This window comes from Dermacentor silvarum, chromosome 2 (genome assembly GCF_013339745.2).
Source record: "Dermacentor silvarum isolate Dsil-2018 chromosome 2, BIME_Dsil_1.4, whole genome shotgun sequence".
In the NCBI taxonomy this organism is placed as follows: domain Eukaryota; kingdom Metazoa; phylum Arthropoda; class Arachnida; order Ixodida; family Ixodidae; genus Dermacentor; species Dermacentor silvarum.
The window spans coordinates 148,159,781-148,175,864 of record NC_051155.1 but is presented as its reverse complement, the minus strand read 5'-3'; the positions used below and the strand labels follow the sequence as shown (position 1 = coordinate 148,175,864).

Here is a 16,084-nt window from a genome sequence, read left to right as displayed (position 1 = left end):
TTTAAAGTACGTGCAGTCAAAGTGGATGGAACACACCGTGTGTATATATATATATATATATATATATATATATATATATATATACACCTTTAAGTTAACTTGTTTTTACTATCCCACATCACAGCCTTGCAAAGTGGCTTTTGGGGTATTTTGAAATAAGAATAGTATGTCATAAACTTGGACAACGTATAGTCTGTGCGTGGTTAGTGAGAGCCAGCATTTAAGCGTACATGTCAGTGTTCTCTTTTGCTTTTCAAAACTAGTAATTTCAAGCACCAGACAGTACTAACACTGCTTTGCAGTGCAAATGGCAAGTCTTTTTGTGTCATTTGTTGGAAATCGGTGACAGGGCACCGTTCTCTAACAGAAGTTTGCTGGCCCAGTTCTTTCTTCACTCATTTCACTTCCATAAAAATGCTACGTGGAAGGACCACATTTGCTCAGATAGTACTAAAATGTTAATTCACTCAGGTGTCCATGAGAGCACTGTGTAGTGACCAGGCAGGTCTATTTACTGTGTTGAGAAAGTGATGTATTGCCACATCAAAACACCATCGGTTCTTGATGCTCGGTTGGAAGTTTGTATCTGTGTCTCACCCATTCATGTTTTCAGATGCTGAACACAAGGAACGAGGCACTAGAGCAGCTCCAGCAGAAGGTGGAGGCCCAGGAGCAGCAGATCGCCATGCTGCAGCAGATACGCACTGACCTGCTCAGCCGACTGGCAGCTGCTGCTGCTTCTCTAGGTCCTGAGGAAGGCGAGGTGAGGCAGGCGTGGGTGTCCACAAGAGGTAGAGCAGACGTCCCCTCCCCAACCCGGAATTTCTTTGGGATGGGGCCTAACAGCATTACCCGATTTTCAGGAAACGTCGAATTATTAAAATTCGGAAGAAACATTTTTTGCAGCACCTCACTACTGTTGCAAAAGTTTTAGTACAAATTGCCTACAGGTGCTGTTTGAGAGTTGCAAGGTCGCCTTTGGAATCCCTGATTGCATGCACATCAACAGCGCTTGAACAGAGGATGGTTTGCCATCTTCGAGCATGCGGGCGACGTGGAGCAGTTGGCAGGGCATTGGTGCTTTTGTCCACGTGTTGTCTTCATCAATGTGGATGTTTAATTGCCCAGAAGCGCATTTTCTTTTGGCCACAGTGATTGTTGGCTAGAGTTCCTGTGCCGTTAATTCATTGTTCACTTGGTAACTTCATTATAAGTCAACTTCACTGTTAGCTCTAGCACTTAGCTTATAATACACCTGCATGCTTGCACCCAAAGCATACAGCATGCCGGGAGCGATAGGATCTTAGCATACTTGGCGTTTACATAGAACATGACACTACTCTACTTTGGTAGTCACTCTTAGTCGCACGACGCTTGGTTTGAGAGGTGCGTTCGGCGAGCAGCCACTTGTAATTCAACCATTTGATGACCTGCGTCCGCAAAAGTCTGCCTTTATTTTCTCGGTGTTGCTTCGCTGCAGCTGTGAAATTTCGTTGTATTGATCTCGTGTATAAACACACTTTGTTATATTGAGGTTCTAAATACAGTTCAATCTCGTTGATACGATCTTCACGGGAATCGGAAACTAAAACGTATCATCTAAAATCGCATTATCAATAGCAAGTTCCCAAAGGCAAGAAAATAGGTGTACTTGGTGACAAACTCAATAGCAAAGGTTCTTGTGATGTCAAGTGACACTGATCGCATAACACCTTATGCGGAGCAGCACCACTCGACGCCACACAAACTGCAGTCAACGTGCAACGTTGAAATAGTTCGTCAGTTTTCACTGACCTTTCTTCTTTTTAATGTCCATAATGTTCTTTTGGAAGTTAAAAAAAAGAATCCACTCTTTTCTCACTCAACTGAGCACTGCTGCAGCAGTGTTTCAGTGCCGCCGGCGCATCGAGTGCGTTTTTCGAAAAACTCCAGGGTGACTGGGGCATAACACTTTGTTTGTGGGTCATTGGAATGTTATTTAAGTTAGAACACTGAAATATAAAGCTTTGAATTTTAAAAATACCAGTAACAGCCCACTTGAAAGGGTGTTGAAAGTTCTCGAAAACTATTGACTTCTTTTCCACAGAATCTGCTACAAACCTTTTGTATATTAGGGTATATTGGTTTCATGTTGTCACTTGCACGTGTTTTTCATTGAGTGTCATGCTTCCCCCCCCCCCCCCCCTTTTCTTTTTCTTTTCTTTCCCCAGATTGTTACAAGCAATGGCAGCCACCCCGACTACTTGGCCTCAGGAGAATGCAAAGCTGCCAGCCCTTCAGTAGTCGGCTGCCGTGGGGACGCTGTTGCGCTGACTCTCATGCCTCTCTCGGAACTCCCCAGACAGCACTTACAAGGCGACACCACCCCCGAGCATCTTCCGTCCCCAGAGCACACAGAATGTGATGAGAATCATATCCTCAGCTGCAAACAAGTTGTTTGCAGCCACCTTTCTGACTGGATGGCTGCCCGCTCCCTCAGTATTGACAGCCACGCTGACATTGAAACCATTTACAATGATCTTAAATTGTTCGCCATGCAGGGCCTTGAGTATGCAGCTGCTTGCGAAGCTTATAACATCCCCATGCCAAACCCAGCCGATCTTCTGGAAGAGGTGGCCACGTTGCACACAAAGGTGACAGCACTCGAAGAAGATCTGAAAGCTCTGGAAGGGGAAATGATCCACGCGCGGGCTGAGAATGACAACCTTCGCCGTGACTCAGTGGCAACAGAAGAGAAACTCAAAACGCTGTGTAAGGAGCGAAATTTGGCATTGAACTCCATCAAAGAAAGTGAGTATCAGCGTGCTAAAGAAGAAGTGGAGGACGAGAGCTTGCTGGAGGTTTACGAACTGCAGACGGAGTGCATCCGCCTCGAGCAAGAGAAGAAGGCGTTAGAGCAGCAGCGCACACGTCTGCTGTCTGGCGATCAGTCACCCTGCGTGTCACCCATTCCTTCGGCACTCATGTTGCCTGAGCGAGTCCGACATAGCTCAGCTGTGCAGACAGACGACATGGAGATGGCCAAATCTGCTCTGGAGAGCAATGGCACTGCCCTTGCGCAGGCCGTTGACAAGAGGTTATCACTTGACTCTTTGAGTGCATCAATAGAGCTTGATGAAGGTGAAAATGAGAAGGGTGCGTACGATGCACTAGTTGCAGAGAACATTCGTCTCACAGCAGAGAGGCAGCGGGTGGAGAGCGATTTGGAAGTTGTCCGAGAGAGGTTATGTGGTGCAGAGGAGTTGATAGAGAAACTGAAGGCAGAGTTGGAACGGGAGCACGGTAGCCTAGAGCAGCTTGTTGCTCAGACAGAAGAGATGCTGAGGGCGACAGCCAACACTGATCTGTGCAGCCGCGACAAGCACATCTTCCTGGAAAACCAGAGCCTCAAGTGCCAAGTGGTGCTTTTGAGTAGCCGCTTGGAACAGGAGAAGAACTTTGCATCAGCACTCAAGCGACACGTCCAGTGCCTCGGCTCAAGGGACGAGTCCTTCCAGAAGATTGTCAAGGACTTGACCAACCGGCTGCTGAGCGGTGGCGAGCGACTGCGGTCTTCTTTGGATAGGTGCCGTCAGCTGGAGCAGGCACTTGCCAAATCGGCGGCCAAGGCCAAACGGTTGGAGGCAGAGCTGCATCAGTTAAGAGAAAACCTGAAGGCATCAGGTGATGTGTCTGTGGACTGTGTAAAACATGTGAGCAGGGAACATAGTGCTTTAGCGGAGGAATGTAGGCACCACGAGGAAGCAAACATTGAGGCATCGGACACTGGATCCAGGAAAGGGAGCAGCGGAGAGGGAAGCGTGATCGATGAAGTGAAGCCACTTGCCATTCAGCGCATGCAGCTGGAGCTGGAAGAAAAAGAGGTAGGCTCTGCAAGGGTTCTCATTGAATCTATGCTTCTATCACATAAAAAAGGTTCTGAGTGTCTAGCAACCAGAGTAGAGACTGGGAATGGCCGTTCTTTTGCAGTGTTTGTTATGGTGTGTACTGGATAACTGTTCTCCCCACAATGCTGGAACTCTCATTCCCTTGTGTCATAGGCGGCTGAAGTTAGCATGTTATAGGGTATTAGGCTTTATAACTGTAAAAATCCAGCTGCTCAACAGACAGGTGCAGGACAGGAGGAAATACTACAGAGCAGACACATTGAGAAAGCTAGTTCTACTGTTGCTATGGGTAAAGGTGCCAGCTCACAATGTTTACAAAGCAGTGGCATGTTATTTGTTGTGTGCTTTTGTACTGTTTTCAATTGTTCAAGTGTGAGTGCAAAATTTTAGCTCTAAGCAGGAACTATGCAAGCAGTTTCCAAATGCCGATGTGCATGGCAGTATATTTTCACACACAACGAAGAATTTTTCTGCCCATCGTCTTCATTCTAGGCTACCGTATTTTCTGGTGTGCAAGTCGCATTTTTTTTTTTTTTTTTGAATTTCTTGTTGGTGTGCTTTGTAGGCCGGTGCGACTTATGTATTTTTCTTTTCCTGCAGTTTTGAGGGGGGTGCGACTTATACAAAGGTGCGACTTATATCCCGGAAAATATGGTAATTGACATGGACTGGATAATTAACTCTCTCCGTACTCAATAAAGAAGTATTGACACCCATTGGAGCTGTCGTATTGACTGATGATAAATAGAATTTGGTCTTGAATGAACAACAGTTGCCTGTATTAAAAAGCAGAATTGTTAGCTTTGCTAGTTTCACAATGAAAAGGAGGCATCACTCTGCTGACCTTTTTTATTGGCCATGTATGGCATCTTGTGCCAGCCTACAATATCAATAAGAATTGTTCACCATCTTACTATCATAAGGCTGTACCTAATAGTGAGCCTCTCAAATTAGCAAAGGGCCGTCTGGCCACTTAGTAGGGCTGTGCAGTACTTTTTTGTGGTGCTGCCATTGCTGTAATGCCACCTTATGTACAAAATAGGCTCCTGTTCCTTAGTTTTTCTGTAATACATTCTCATTGAAAGACAACAGAAAAAGAAGAGGGACCTGAAAGTAGAAGTACATGCATAAACAAAATCTAAACAAGACTACACTTTAAAAAAATCGCGAACAGTAGGAAAACTTGGAAGGAAAAAAAAAAGCCAGTGCTATCACGAGCGAAATCTTATCTGTTCTGCTCATGAATAGAATTCAATCCCTGATGCTGTTTAACCTTGTCATTGTGCATTTATGCACCTTTATCATTGCCTGTCAAGAAAGTCAGTGGAGGACTAGCGCACTTGTCTTCACATGATGTTATGTGCATCTCAATGAGGATGGAACGCAAAAACTACCGGTGAATAAAAATTCCAGCCCACAGAGTTGCAGCGAGTTGTAACTGAGATATCTAGAGGACCCTTTAAAGTGCCACCTTTCATACTCGAATCATAGCTTTTAAACGTCAACATTGCTCACTTGATCAACACTTTTAAAACTGCGTACCAGCATTCACTTCTTTTCTTTTCTCAGCTTCTGCTGTCGAACCAGGAGCTTTGTAGCCGTGCCTCTCAGCGGCTAGAACTGTGTCGGCAACGAGAAGAGCTGCACGTGGAATACGGGGAGCGTCTCTCAGCCGTGTTGGCAGCCCTCAAGGACTCTTGCCGGAGAGAGCTGCTTTCTTTTCAAGAATGCCTTGTACGCGAGTCATCGCTCCAGCTGCTCCGCCTCCGAGAAACTCATCAGGCAGACATTGCAGCCCTGAAGCAGAGGCATGCAGAACAAGTAAGGCTATCTTGAATGTTCCTTTATGTGTTTTCTTGTTTCCAATATAACTGCTGTGCAGCACTTCTTTTTGAAAGGTGTTGCTGACGTTGAGAGGAATATTAAAAAATGTGTGCTTACAGCCTATATGTGTGGCGCCTAGTAAATTATGCCCTGTTACCGCTTGCCTCCAGGACAAATGTTCATTGAAATGAGCATTTGCTAAAAAGCTTATTTTAGACACTAGTTAAAGACATAAAGGACAAACACATACATTTTTCAACGCTAGTTGAAAGTCTAGAGTTTGTCTTTTATGTCTTTAACCTGTGTCTGACATTTTTGAGCTAGTTAACGTGCATTTCAGCAAAAACCAACTAGCCCAGCATATTCCCCTTACTGCAAACATTCGTGTCACCCGGCCAAAGCCGATGCAAAGTGCTTTAAATATAAATGAAGGCACTTTCGACACACAGAGAGCCTCAAATCTTTAGAGGCAAACATGTATGAGCATGTCCATGCACATAGGCATCTGTGTGTGTGTTTGTGCTCCAGTTTGAACTCTTCTTTTTTCCCCCTAACAAGCACCGTATGTGTGAGCGCAAGCATCGTACCAGCGTGGCAGCTAAGCACTGAGAAGCTCAGACATGATGACCGTGCACCAGCCGCATCCGGCCACAAATGCTGCAGCTACTGTTCTCTCCCTCTCGTGGGCGAGAGTATCTCTGGGAGTGATAAAAGCAAGCCGCGTTCACCTGTTGTTCACAAGCAGCTTGTAGAGCTGACCACGCTATTTTTCGTTCTACGTGGCCTCGTTGCTGCTCAGGCCCTCTCCGCTGATCTAGCTGATCAAGTTCCAGGCTGTTGGGCCGGCGCTGAAGGGGTGCAGTGCATCATTTGCAGTGAAGCATGCAGATACACGGCCAATTTTTCAAGCGAAGCTTGTATTGCATTACAGATTTCGGTGGCAGCGTATGGTATGGTATGGTAAATCTTTATTAAGGTCCTTCGGAAGCACGTAGCGGGCCGCTCATACGTCGATGGCGGCGTAGTCACACTAAAATTCACATGTGGCGCATACCCGCATTGGATATGCCAGTATGAGCCAGGGAAAAGACATAAATAAAGAAAGAAGGAAGGAAGGAAAGAAAGAAAGAAAGAAATAAAGGAAGAAAGAGTAGGTGCGGGAAAAGCTGCGCCAGTGCCAAATCACTTGATGTGCGACCGATCAGAGTTGTTTGGTGTGTTGTGGGGAGGGAAAGAGAAGGAAAGGGGGTCGGCGCGCGCTCCGCCAGGCTTCTCTCGCCTCAGGTCAGTTCCGAGGATCAAATGGGTATATTTCCTTCGTAGGAAGATGTGCTTAATTGGCTGCTGCGGACTGTTGGCCTTGTGCGTTCCTTTACTGTAGAGCATCATTTAATAATTGCATGGTAATATCGAGCTGCACCAAATGGCCACTCATTAGTGCTGTTCTGCTCCAAGTGATCTGAAAATGCCAAATGTTTTCTGCTGCAAAACCGCTCCAGAAAGCTGGCGTAGCTGTTCTTAAACTGTTCCAGAACTGAGTTTCTCCTGCTCCAAAAATCTCCCCACATCCTAAACTGGCTGGACCACTTCTGTAAATGAAATGAATCACAGGAGATGATCACTGCGCATGGGATGGCAGCTGACTGCAGAACTTATAGTTGGTATCCAATAGGCATCTACACTGCTCCGAAGATACTTGGTGTATTTGCATATGACCAAGAGTACAGAGGTGCGATGGATTAAACAAACCACGTCCCAAGGTCCTTTTGTTGTAACTTTTGTAAGTATCTAAACACCACTGATTAGTGGCACTGCTACGAAGACATGCGCATTTCGAAGTGGTTCTGTAATCACAGGCGTGTGCTGCGTGTTCCGTTTCTGCAGGTGGAGCAGCTGCGAGCTAAGCTGCTCGCAACCGAGACAGCACAGTCATCGGCTGCCGAGGAAGCGGACGCAGTGCTTGCAGAGTTGCGCCAGCGGCAGCAGGCAGAGTATGAGCAGCTTCTTCCCCGCTTGGACCCCGACCTGCAACTCAAGCTGCAGGCCCTGGTGGCTCTGACGCTGCGAATACACCAGGTGGAGAATGAACGTGCCCTGTCCTCTGCACAGGTGAGCAGTGTAGCCCCTGATCATTTGTGACTGCACCACGGAGCGTCCTACAAAAATTACTAGAGGGAACTCTGGCACTATTGTCATGGGTGCTGCAAGCACTATGGTTCTGTCAGCATGGGAATGATGGATAGTACATGGATTTGCCTAAACTTCGTCCTTCTGGCTTCAAACGGCTTTGTGATTTTGAAAACTGAGCATTTCCAAAAAAATATTGCATTTTAAATGCAACAATTTGCAGCAGTTATGCAGGTTTGCAGAGTTGTTGCCTTCTGTATTTAGAAAAAAAATCATGTTGCTTCAGAATTTAGGCCAGTGAAGGCAGATAAAGCGTAGTAAATAAAGCCACGAGCACAATCGTCAGACAGATCCATCTACTAACCATCATTCCTATGGTAGCTGAAATGGTTGCAGTGCCAAAGTTCCCTCTAGTAATTTTAGTAGAAAACTTAATAGACTGCACCACTTGTGCAGCATTACTGATACCAGCTACCTGCATTGCTGGCACCACCTCGAAGATGAAAGAAAACTAGCACGAAAAACCAGGCAAAGTTGAAAGCAGACAAAGGCAGGGCAACGCTTGTGTTTGTTTCATTTTCTGTCTGTTTTTATTTCACATTCCAGTGGTCTTTAGCAGTCCGCGAACATTTTCGGAGCAGTGAACTCGAGAAAAAAGTGAAATTTTGTTGCACCTTCACTACTTAACAAGGAATTCAGAAGTTTAATGTGATGGTCACGGTGGCAAAGTGCAGTCAAACCTCAGTAATTCAAAATCTCTTAATTCGAATGGGGTGATCACTTGAATTCCTGTGTCGGTCCCGGCAATGTCCTATGTATTTGAATAGAAAGAAACTCCTGCGAACTCGAACTCCATAAATGTGCAACAGTTATGTTATTTTGAACAAAATTCCCCATTCTCATGGACCACTTTTCAGGCAAACCTGAGCCAAACCTGAGCCAAACTGTTGTCGACCAGTCGCAAATAATCACAAATTGTCGCTTTTCGAGAAAAGTGACCATTTTGGGCCAGTTGCTCGCTGCTTGATTTTCAGTTGTGCGACCGTAGTCTCAAAACTTCTGAACTAATCAGATGCACAGGAACAGGAAGTCTGAATACACTGACGCTTACTTTATGTGGTGATAGCACTGCAAGCAGACTTGAACGGCATATCGAGTCACATTACGTTGTGGTGACTGGCTGATCGCACTTGCTGATCTGAACATCGGTCACTTTGAGTCGCAATTGGTCGCGCGACCTCTTCAAGTCATCGGTGTGAACGAGCCTACCGCACAATTAATCGGGCGCTATATTTAAAGGGGTCCCCCTAATTCGAACTCCATTTTATGCAAATAAATGTCCTGGTCCCCTTGTAGTTCGAATTAACGAGATTCTACTTATCTGCTAACATCACTTCTGGGTAGGGCACTTTATTAGTGACGTTGGGAGTCTCCTTGCAGATTTTGTGCTCCAAACAGGACAGGGAGGACGCTGGTCTGAAAAATCTGAGAGTAAAAGATAACAGGACAGGGAGGAACGTCCCAGGACAGTTGAAGACCAGCATCCTTCCGACCCTGTTCTCTTTTACTCTCAGATTGTTTTCTGTTTCTTCGCAAACCCTGGAAATGCATCATTTGCCTTCCAGTTCGTCTCACCCAGTGGGTAGTACCAGCTGCCACTGTGAGAGCAGAGGAAGCGATGTGATTTCTCATGTTCTGGGGCTTTGTCACATTGGAATAAAATGCAAGCAAAGTTATGATTCTGTTATTGAAGTCTGTGACAACATAATTTCATAACCAGTTAAGACCAGGTGTCGCAAAAGTTCCCAGGCCCAAGCGCTCTCAGGCATATTCGACAGTACTCACTGCATGAAGCACTGTGACATCACTGTTGTTGTTGCCACTGGCATGATATCTCAATATCTAGAGAGGTCCTAGCTTCCATGGAACATTTCACAAGCAGGTGCACTAGCATAGATGCGCGCAGCACCACCACACAACTTTGTCCGATATGGTCATGAACACATTGGCCTGGCAACTTTTGCAACAGATAGTCAATGAAGCGTTACCCTGTTGACCCTTACTGCACCTTGACAGAAAATGTAGTTACATATGACCCACTTCAAAAACTTCTATTCAGTATTCTTCATCCATTTTACTGTCAGCCTGATTCACTTTGTACATTGATGAGAATGCTCTCAGGTGAAGCCTTCCTTTTTTATTTTGTTCATTTTTATTTTCTTCAACATTTCTGAGCTCCGAAATGAGGGTTGTGGCTCCTTCATAAAAGTGAGCCTTACACAAATAGGTGCGGCATTCGCTACAAACGCTGCCAGTTGCATTTTGTTTGCTCTGTTGCACAGGAGCATCTCACCAGTGAGAAGCAACGGTTGTGGGAAGCACTGAAAGCCTGCAGCCAGGTGCAAAGGGAAGCTCTAGAAGCTCAGCTGGAACATGAGCAGAAGGCTGCTCTCAGGGAACAGTACCAAGCCCTGCTCAATGACATGGGACAAGCACAAGGCACTGACAGCTCCGTCCGCCCAATCAGCCCTGCTGCTGCTGGAGACAGCCCTGAGGTACTGCAGCTCTCTCATATCATCAAGGGCCATCTGCAAAGCTCAACAGAGGTGCTTTTTGGTCTTCTGAAGGAGCGGATAGACAAGGACTTCTACACTGCCCTCAATGTGAGTCATGTACCTCCGTCTATTCCTGAGCATACTTGGGTGAGGCTCACGCTAACATTGCCAGTATACAACTGCCTGTTCGTACTCCTTGGCTCTAAAAAGGAAGCTATGTTGGGTCGATGAACTCACCGGCATGGTGCCGACGGTCGCTTCTAGCATTGGCATCAAGAAGCTTTCATTCCCGAAATGTTATAACAGACCAGTAGGTAGACACAAAGTATCATTGTCATCATCATCAGCCTTCTTTAACTGGAATGCAGGACAAAGGCCTCTCTGGAGATCTTCAGTTAGCCCCGTCCTCCATCAACCATACCCATCCTGTGCATTAAATAATATTATCTCAGTGCTTATATGCCCTTTGTACATATGTAGTGCACTATCAAACCTAGGAGGAGCAGCAGAAGGTGACTGCGCGCGCGATAATGTGATCAAGCATGCACTGGGGGCTCCTTGCAGCTCCTTCTAAACCGGACGGTAAAGAAGGTCGCGGGCCACTCTGCTTGCTCCGGTTCAAACTCGGCGCCTTGTGCGTCCTTGCTTGTTATTTTTATGGCACGCGACATTACGGTAGATGGTGACGCATCGAACCTTAGCCTTTGCCTCAGGTTTGTCCGCAAAGCTGTCCATGGGGGGTGTGTGTGTGTGGCGGGGGGGGGGGGGGGGGAGGGAATGTTCAAAATAAGCGTTGTGCGGATCTTGGATTTCGAATACGCGGGAGTATTATCATCATCATCATCATCATCATCAGCCTATATTTAAGTCCACTGCAGGACGAAGGCCTCTCCCTGCGATCTCCAATTACCCCTGTCTTGCGCTAGCGTATTCCAACTTTCGCCTGCAAATTTCCTAACTTCATCATCCCACCTGGTTTTCTGCCATCCTCGACTGCGCTTCCCTTCTCTTGGTATCCATTCTGTAACCCTAATGGTCCACCAGTTATCCATCCTATGCATTACATGGCCTGCCCAGCTCCATTTCTTCCGCTTAATGTCAACTAGAATATCGGCTATCCCCGTTTGTTCTCTGATCCACACCGCTCTCTTCCTGTCTCTTAACATTACTCCTAAGATTTTTCGTTCCATCGCTCTTTGTGCGGTCCTTAACTTGTTGTTGAGCTTCTTTGTTAACCTCCAAGTTTCTGCCCCATATGTTAGCACCGGTAGAATGCAATGATTGTACACTTTTCTTTTCAACGACATTGGTAAGCTCCCAGTCAGGATTTGGCAATGCCTGCCGTATGCACTCCAACCCAATTTTATTCTTCTGTAAATTCCTTTCTTATGATCAGGGTCCCCTGTGAGTAATTGACCTAGATAAACGTACTCCTTTACAGACTCTAGAGGCTGACTGGCGATCCTGAATTCTTGTTCCCTTGCCAGGCTATTGAACATTATCTTTGTCTTCTGCATATTCATCTTCAACCCAATTCTTACACTTTCTCGATTAAGGTCCTCAGTAATTTGTTGTAATTCATCTCCATTGTTGCTGAATAGGACAATGTCATCTGCAAACCGAAGGTTGCTGAGATATTCGCCGTTGATCCTCACTCCTAAGCCTTCCCAGTCTAAGAGCTTGAATACTTCTTCTAAGCATGTAGTGAATAGCATTGGTGAGATTGTGTCTCCTTGCCTCACCCCTTTCTTGATAGGTATCTTTCTACTTTTCTTGTGGTGAACCAATGCAGCTGTGGAATCCTTGTAGATGTTTGCTAACATAATCACGTATGCCTCTTGTACCCCTTGATTACGCAATGCCTCTATGACTGCTGGTATCTCTACTGAATCAAATGCCTTTTCATAATCTATGAAAGCCATACAGAGAGGTTGATTGTACGCGGGAGTATACTTCTGTTCAAATGCCAGGACCACGAGAGCAGTTCGAATTATCCGTAAATTTGAATTAAGAGATTTCCAATTATCGGAATTTCGCAACATCAATACCGTCACCAACCGACTTTTTATACACCTCGTATGTTGAACCTCCGCATTTATGCGAACTTTGTGGTGGCAATGCCATCTACCTTTGCATTCAAGTTAACAGCAACCGAAGTTTTGGACCCCGCATAGTGTGGTGCTCAGTTTTTTGGGCACGATCCATGCACGTGACGTTGCAAACATGGCCGCCGAAAACAAAGTTGCTGCCACGTCAACTCGGCACCAAACTGCAACTTTGGTTGCCAACTCCCGGCAAAGCGGCAGTGATTAGACCTAGTGGCATAGGTCTAACCACCTCCGTGTTTGAATGTGACGAAAAATCGTCTATGGCCAGCGGAGTGACTGGTGACAAACCCTAGCAAAGAGCTCACCATCAATATGTTCGTATCTGTAGGCATCATCAGCGATCGAGTATGAGATCACACGCAAAGGCCAGACTGACGGCTTTAGTAACAAAGTTAGGGTCCGTGTGCAGCACCCTCCATGCCCGAAAAATTGGTCTGTGTGCAGCACTCTGCAAGAGCAAATTCAAATGGCTCATTCATGACGGGCATGCATGGTTTAGCCAGCAAGCTTGGCTTGGTTGGAATGCAGCCGGCAAGCCAACGTGCCCATCCCATGTGATTACAATAAGTGCGCAGTTGCACAATAAAGGAACACTAAAGAGATAAGTGATTTCACCTGTATTAATAAATTACCCTTCTACAATACCAAAAAAAAGCCATTCTCCACCACTTTTCCACCACCGCTTTTAGCGCCTTAGTGGATGATACGAACACTAAAAGCGCCATGCGATCCGCCGGCGAGAAGGCCCCGGTAGCGCTGGTTGCACTTCTGTTGCCAGGAATGCTTGATTTCTAGAGCTTGTTTACTATTGTACTGACGGCAATAATTTAGCAATTTTTAATTTGCATCCTATTTATGGCTGAACTGATCTCAACAGAATGCAAATGTATAGTCGTGCAATTTTTCAAAGCCTTACCTTTATTTGCAGCAGTGCCACCACTGAAATGGCAGGTAAATTTCAGCTGCCATTACATGGATGTTTCATGAATAAACATCATGAGCATTTTCTTTCGTTCTTTCCTTTTTTTTTTTTTGCAATTTTTCCTTTATTTTTTTTTTTTAGTGCGAATATAAAGAAGCGACCCTACAACAGGTAATTGAACAGGTCAGGTACAGCAGCACCGTCAGGCTTAACAGTGCAACACCAAAGCCACTACGCCACCACGCTGGTATATGAAACAACTTTTAGTAGTCTCTCGCAAAATTTTAGTACTTTTTAAATTTTAAGGTTGGCAGGTCTATCACTCTCACTTCTCGGCTCCACCCACGCGCGTGCTCCCCCCTCCCCAAGAAAAAAGAAAAGCTTTCGCTTTGTGCAGTATTATGAAGTTCCCCTCCGTTCCCCTTAAAATGAAATTCCCCTTGCAAGCTTTATCAGGAGCCGGCAATCACACGTGACCCAGTTTTGCCACATCAGAAAGATTCGCGGCATTCACTTCCATGGAAAGCCTTATCTCTATTTCACAGCCTTCCGTCGTCTTCAGGTGCTACCTTTATACCCATCATATCGCACGATACGAAGGCCACCGCAAAGAGAAGTAGATTCGCCTATCGTGCACAAATCATGTCCGTATCACCATCATGCAGCAGCTAGCACGCAGTAACAAAAGAAACTTTAGATAACCAGGCAGATCTTGAAATGTCGGCTCGGAACACGCGAAGTCTGCAGCTCGCTGCTGCCATCGCTGCTGCCAGAACGTGCGCGAAACAAGCGCCAGTGATTCAAATTCGCGCCAGCAAATAGGAGCGCTCCCTGCACACCACGTGACTGCAGTAACAAATCAGTGTTTTAACAAATTGCGACGCTGTTTTTCCACTTCGTGCTCACTTTTTTTTTTTGTATTTTTGCATGGAGAAATACAGCGTTACAACTACCCGAATATCCGATCTCTCTTGTTTACGGTGATACCAAGATGTCAGCACTGTATCAACAGAAAGCCATGCTCGTGCATTCAGCGGTGTGATAACCCCCCCCCTTCCCCCTCGAAGCCCGGTTTTCTTCCAGATGTCGAAGACAACACAATAAAAAAGTGCAAATTTCGCAAATGTTGCTGCATATTTCTTTCAAATATTTTTGCCATGCCACAGAGGAAGGCCTTAGGATTGCAGGAAAAAAAATTAAGAAATATGAAACTTTGACCTAAGTCGGCCCATTTCATTTCCGCGTCCCCCCTTAATTCCACGATTTTGGTCACTTTTTTGAGTGATCTGAATTTCGGGTAATACGAATTTTTTAGCCGTCGCGAGAGATTCTGCAAGGTTAAACTGTAATTAACACCTAAATCTGTCTGCCGTCATTATATTTTTCCCATGTCACATCACTGGCACTATTTCATGAATATATCCCTGTATCCTCTCACTTAAATTTAGGCTGCTGTAATATGCCAAGCTGCTTATGACAGTGGCAAGTTCCAGATCTAGAAATGCAGTCCAGGCTGGAAAAAGGGTAAACGGTGTAGGGACAGGTATTGGCATAGGCCAGCTTGGAGTATTTTTATCTAGGTGTAGTCTCAGACTGCCTGCATTGCATAAGTGCTTATCTTTCTTTGGCTCTTCCACTTTCATGGTAGGTCAGTCGTCAGTCGATGGAGGAACTCAGCAAAGCAAACATTTGTTCGCTCTCTCTCTCTCCTTCATTTTTTTCATTGGCTCGTCCGGGCTATTTCCTTACATTGGCAATCATCAGTGATGGTTTCTGATTTTTTTTCTTCTTTTGTATCTTTTGTTTTTTTTTATTTTTGGGGTCTTGTTGGCAGCCAACACTGCTGCACATGCCTTTCAGAGCAATCTGCCTGTAAATATCCTGCTGTGTGCCAGCGCATGTTGTGTTCTTTTGTAATTACCTCCATCATTTAAATACATTTTGTAGATGTACTACTGAAATCCTAATCATGCTATTCAGCTATACCGTTAGTACTGAAGGCCAGTGATCTGTTAACACCTCTTCGTTTTTCTCCTGTTGTGCGTCATGATGTTCTTGAAGTTTTCATGACGAATTCTATCACCCAGACGTTGTAGATGATCTGCTTACCTGCAATATCATTCATATCCCATGGCTCATTGGCACATGGCACATAACTTCAACATCAGTTTCATTACTCCGAGCAAGTTGTTGCTAAGGGATGCAATGTGGACACTGCCAATTCTAGAGCAAAGAACATTTTGCACTTTAATTTGGAGAAACTGTGCAGGACTAGATGTTCATAATGAGGCCAGTACAGCATCTTAGCATTCCTTGGTGCTCAAGCGAGTGTTTTATTCCGAATGTCAATACATATTCACAGATCCATTTGACTAGGCAGGAGTGATCACAAGCCAGTGACTATACAAGCATGCAATGAAAGTGACAAAAGGCTGGCAGAAAAGTGACGCATATGCAAAAACAGGACTGATTTGCAGGGTGTGTCATTGCGCTTCTTGGTGAAAGAAGGTAGTAATAAGCAGTGGCGCGCTTTTCTCTTGTCTCCTACTACTGGCCCTCTTCAAGTTCCATTGTTCTGTGCCAGCTAACACTTGGTGAAATCAGCGTAATGTACCTTCTCTGTGACGCGTAACAGCTGTGCAGGCATTGATTGCCAAATTT

The 16,084-nt window shown here is 45.5% G+C and overlaps 1 protein-coding gene across 11 annotated transcripts in view; it reads left to right on the top strand.

Annotated features, from left to right (window-relative positions):
- The window catches only part of LOC119441900 (protein lava lamp), a 281,369-nt gene that overhangs the window by 155,277 nt on the left and 110,008 nt on the right, over positions 1-16,084 (top strand). For all 11 annotated transcript variants that reach the window (XM_037706559.1, XM_037706556.1, XM_037706551.1 and 8 more), the window contains 5 exons: positions 614-763; positions 2,211-3,863; positions 5,457-5,708; positions 7,596-7,820; positions 10,181-10,501. In XM_037706559.1, the coding sequence (XP_037562487.1) occupies positions 614-763; positions 2,211-3,863; positions 5,457-5,708; positions 7,596-7,820; positions 10,181-10,501 (2,601 nt within the window). The remainder of the gene's footprint in view (positions 1-613; positions 764-2,210; positions 3,864-5,456; positions 5,709-7,595; positions 7,821-10,180; positions 10,502-16,084) is intronic.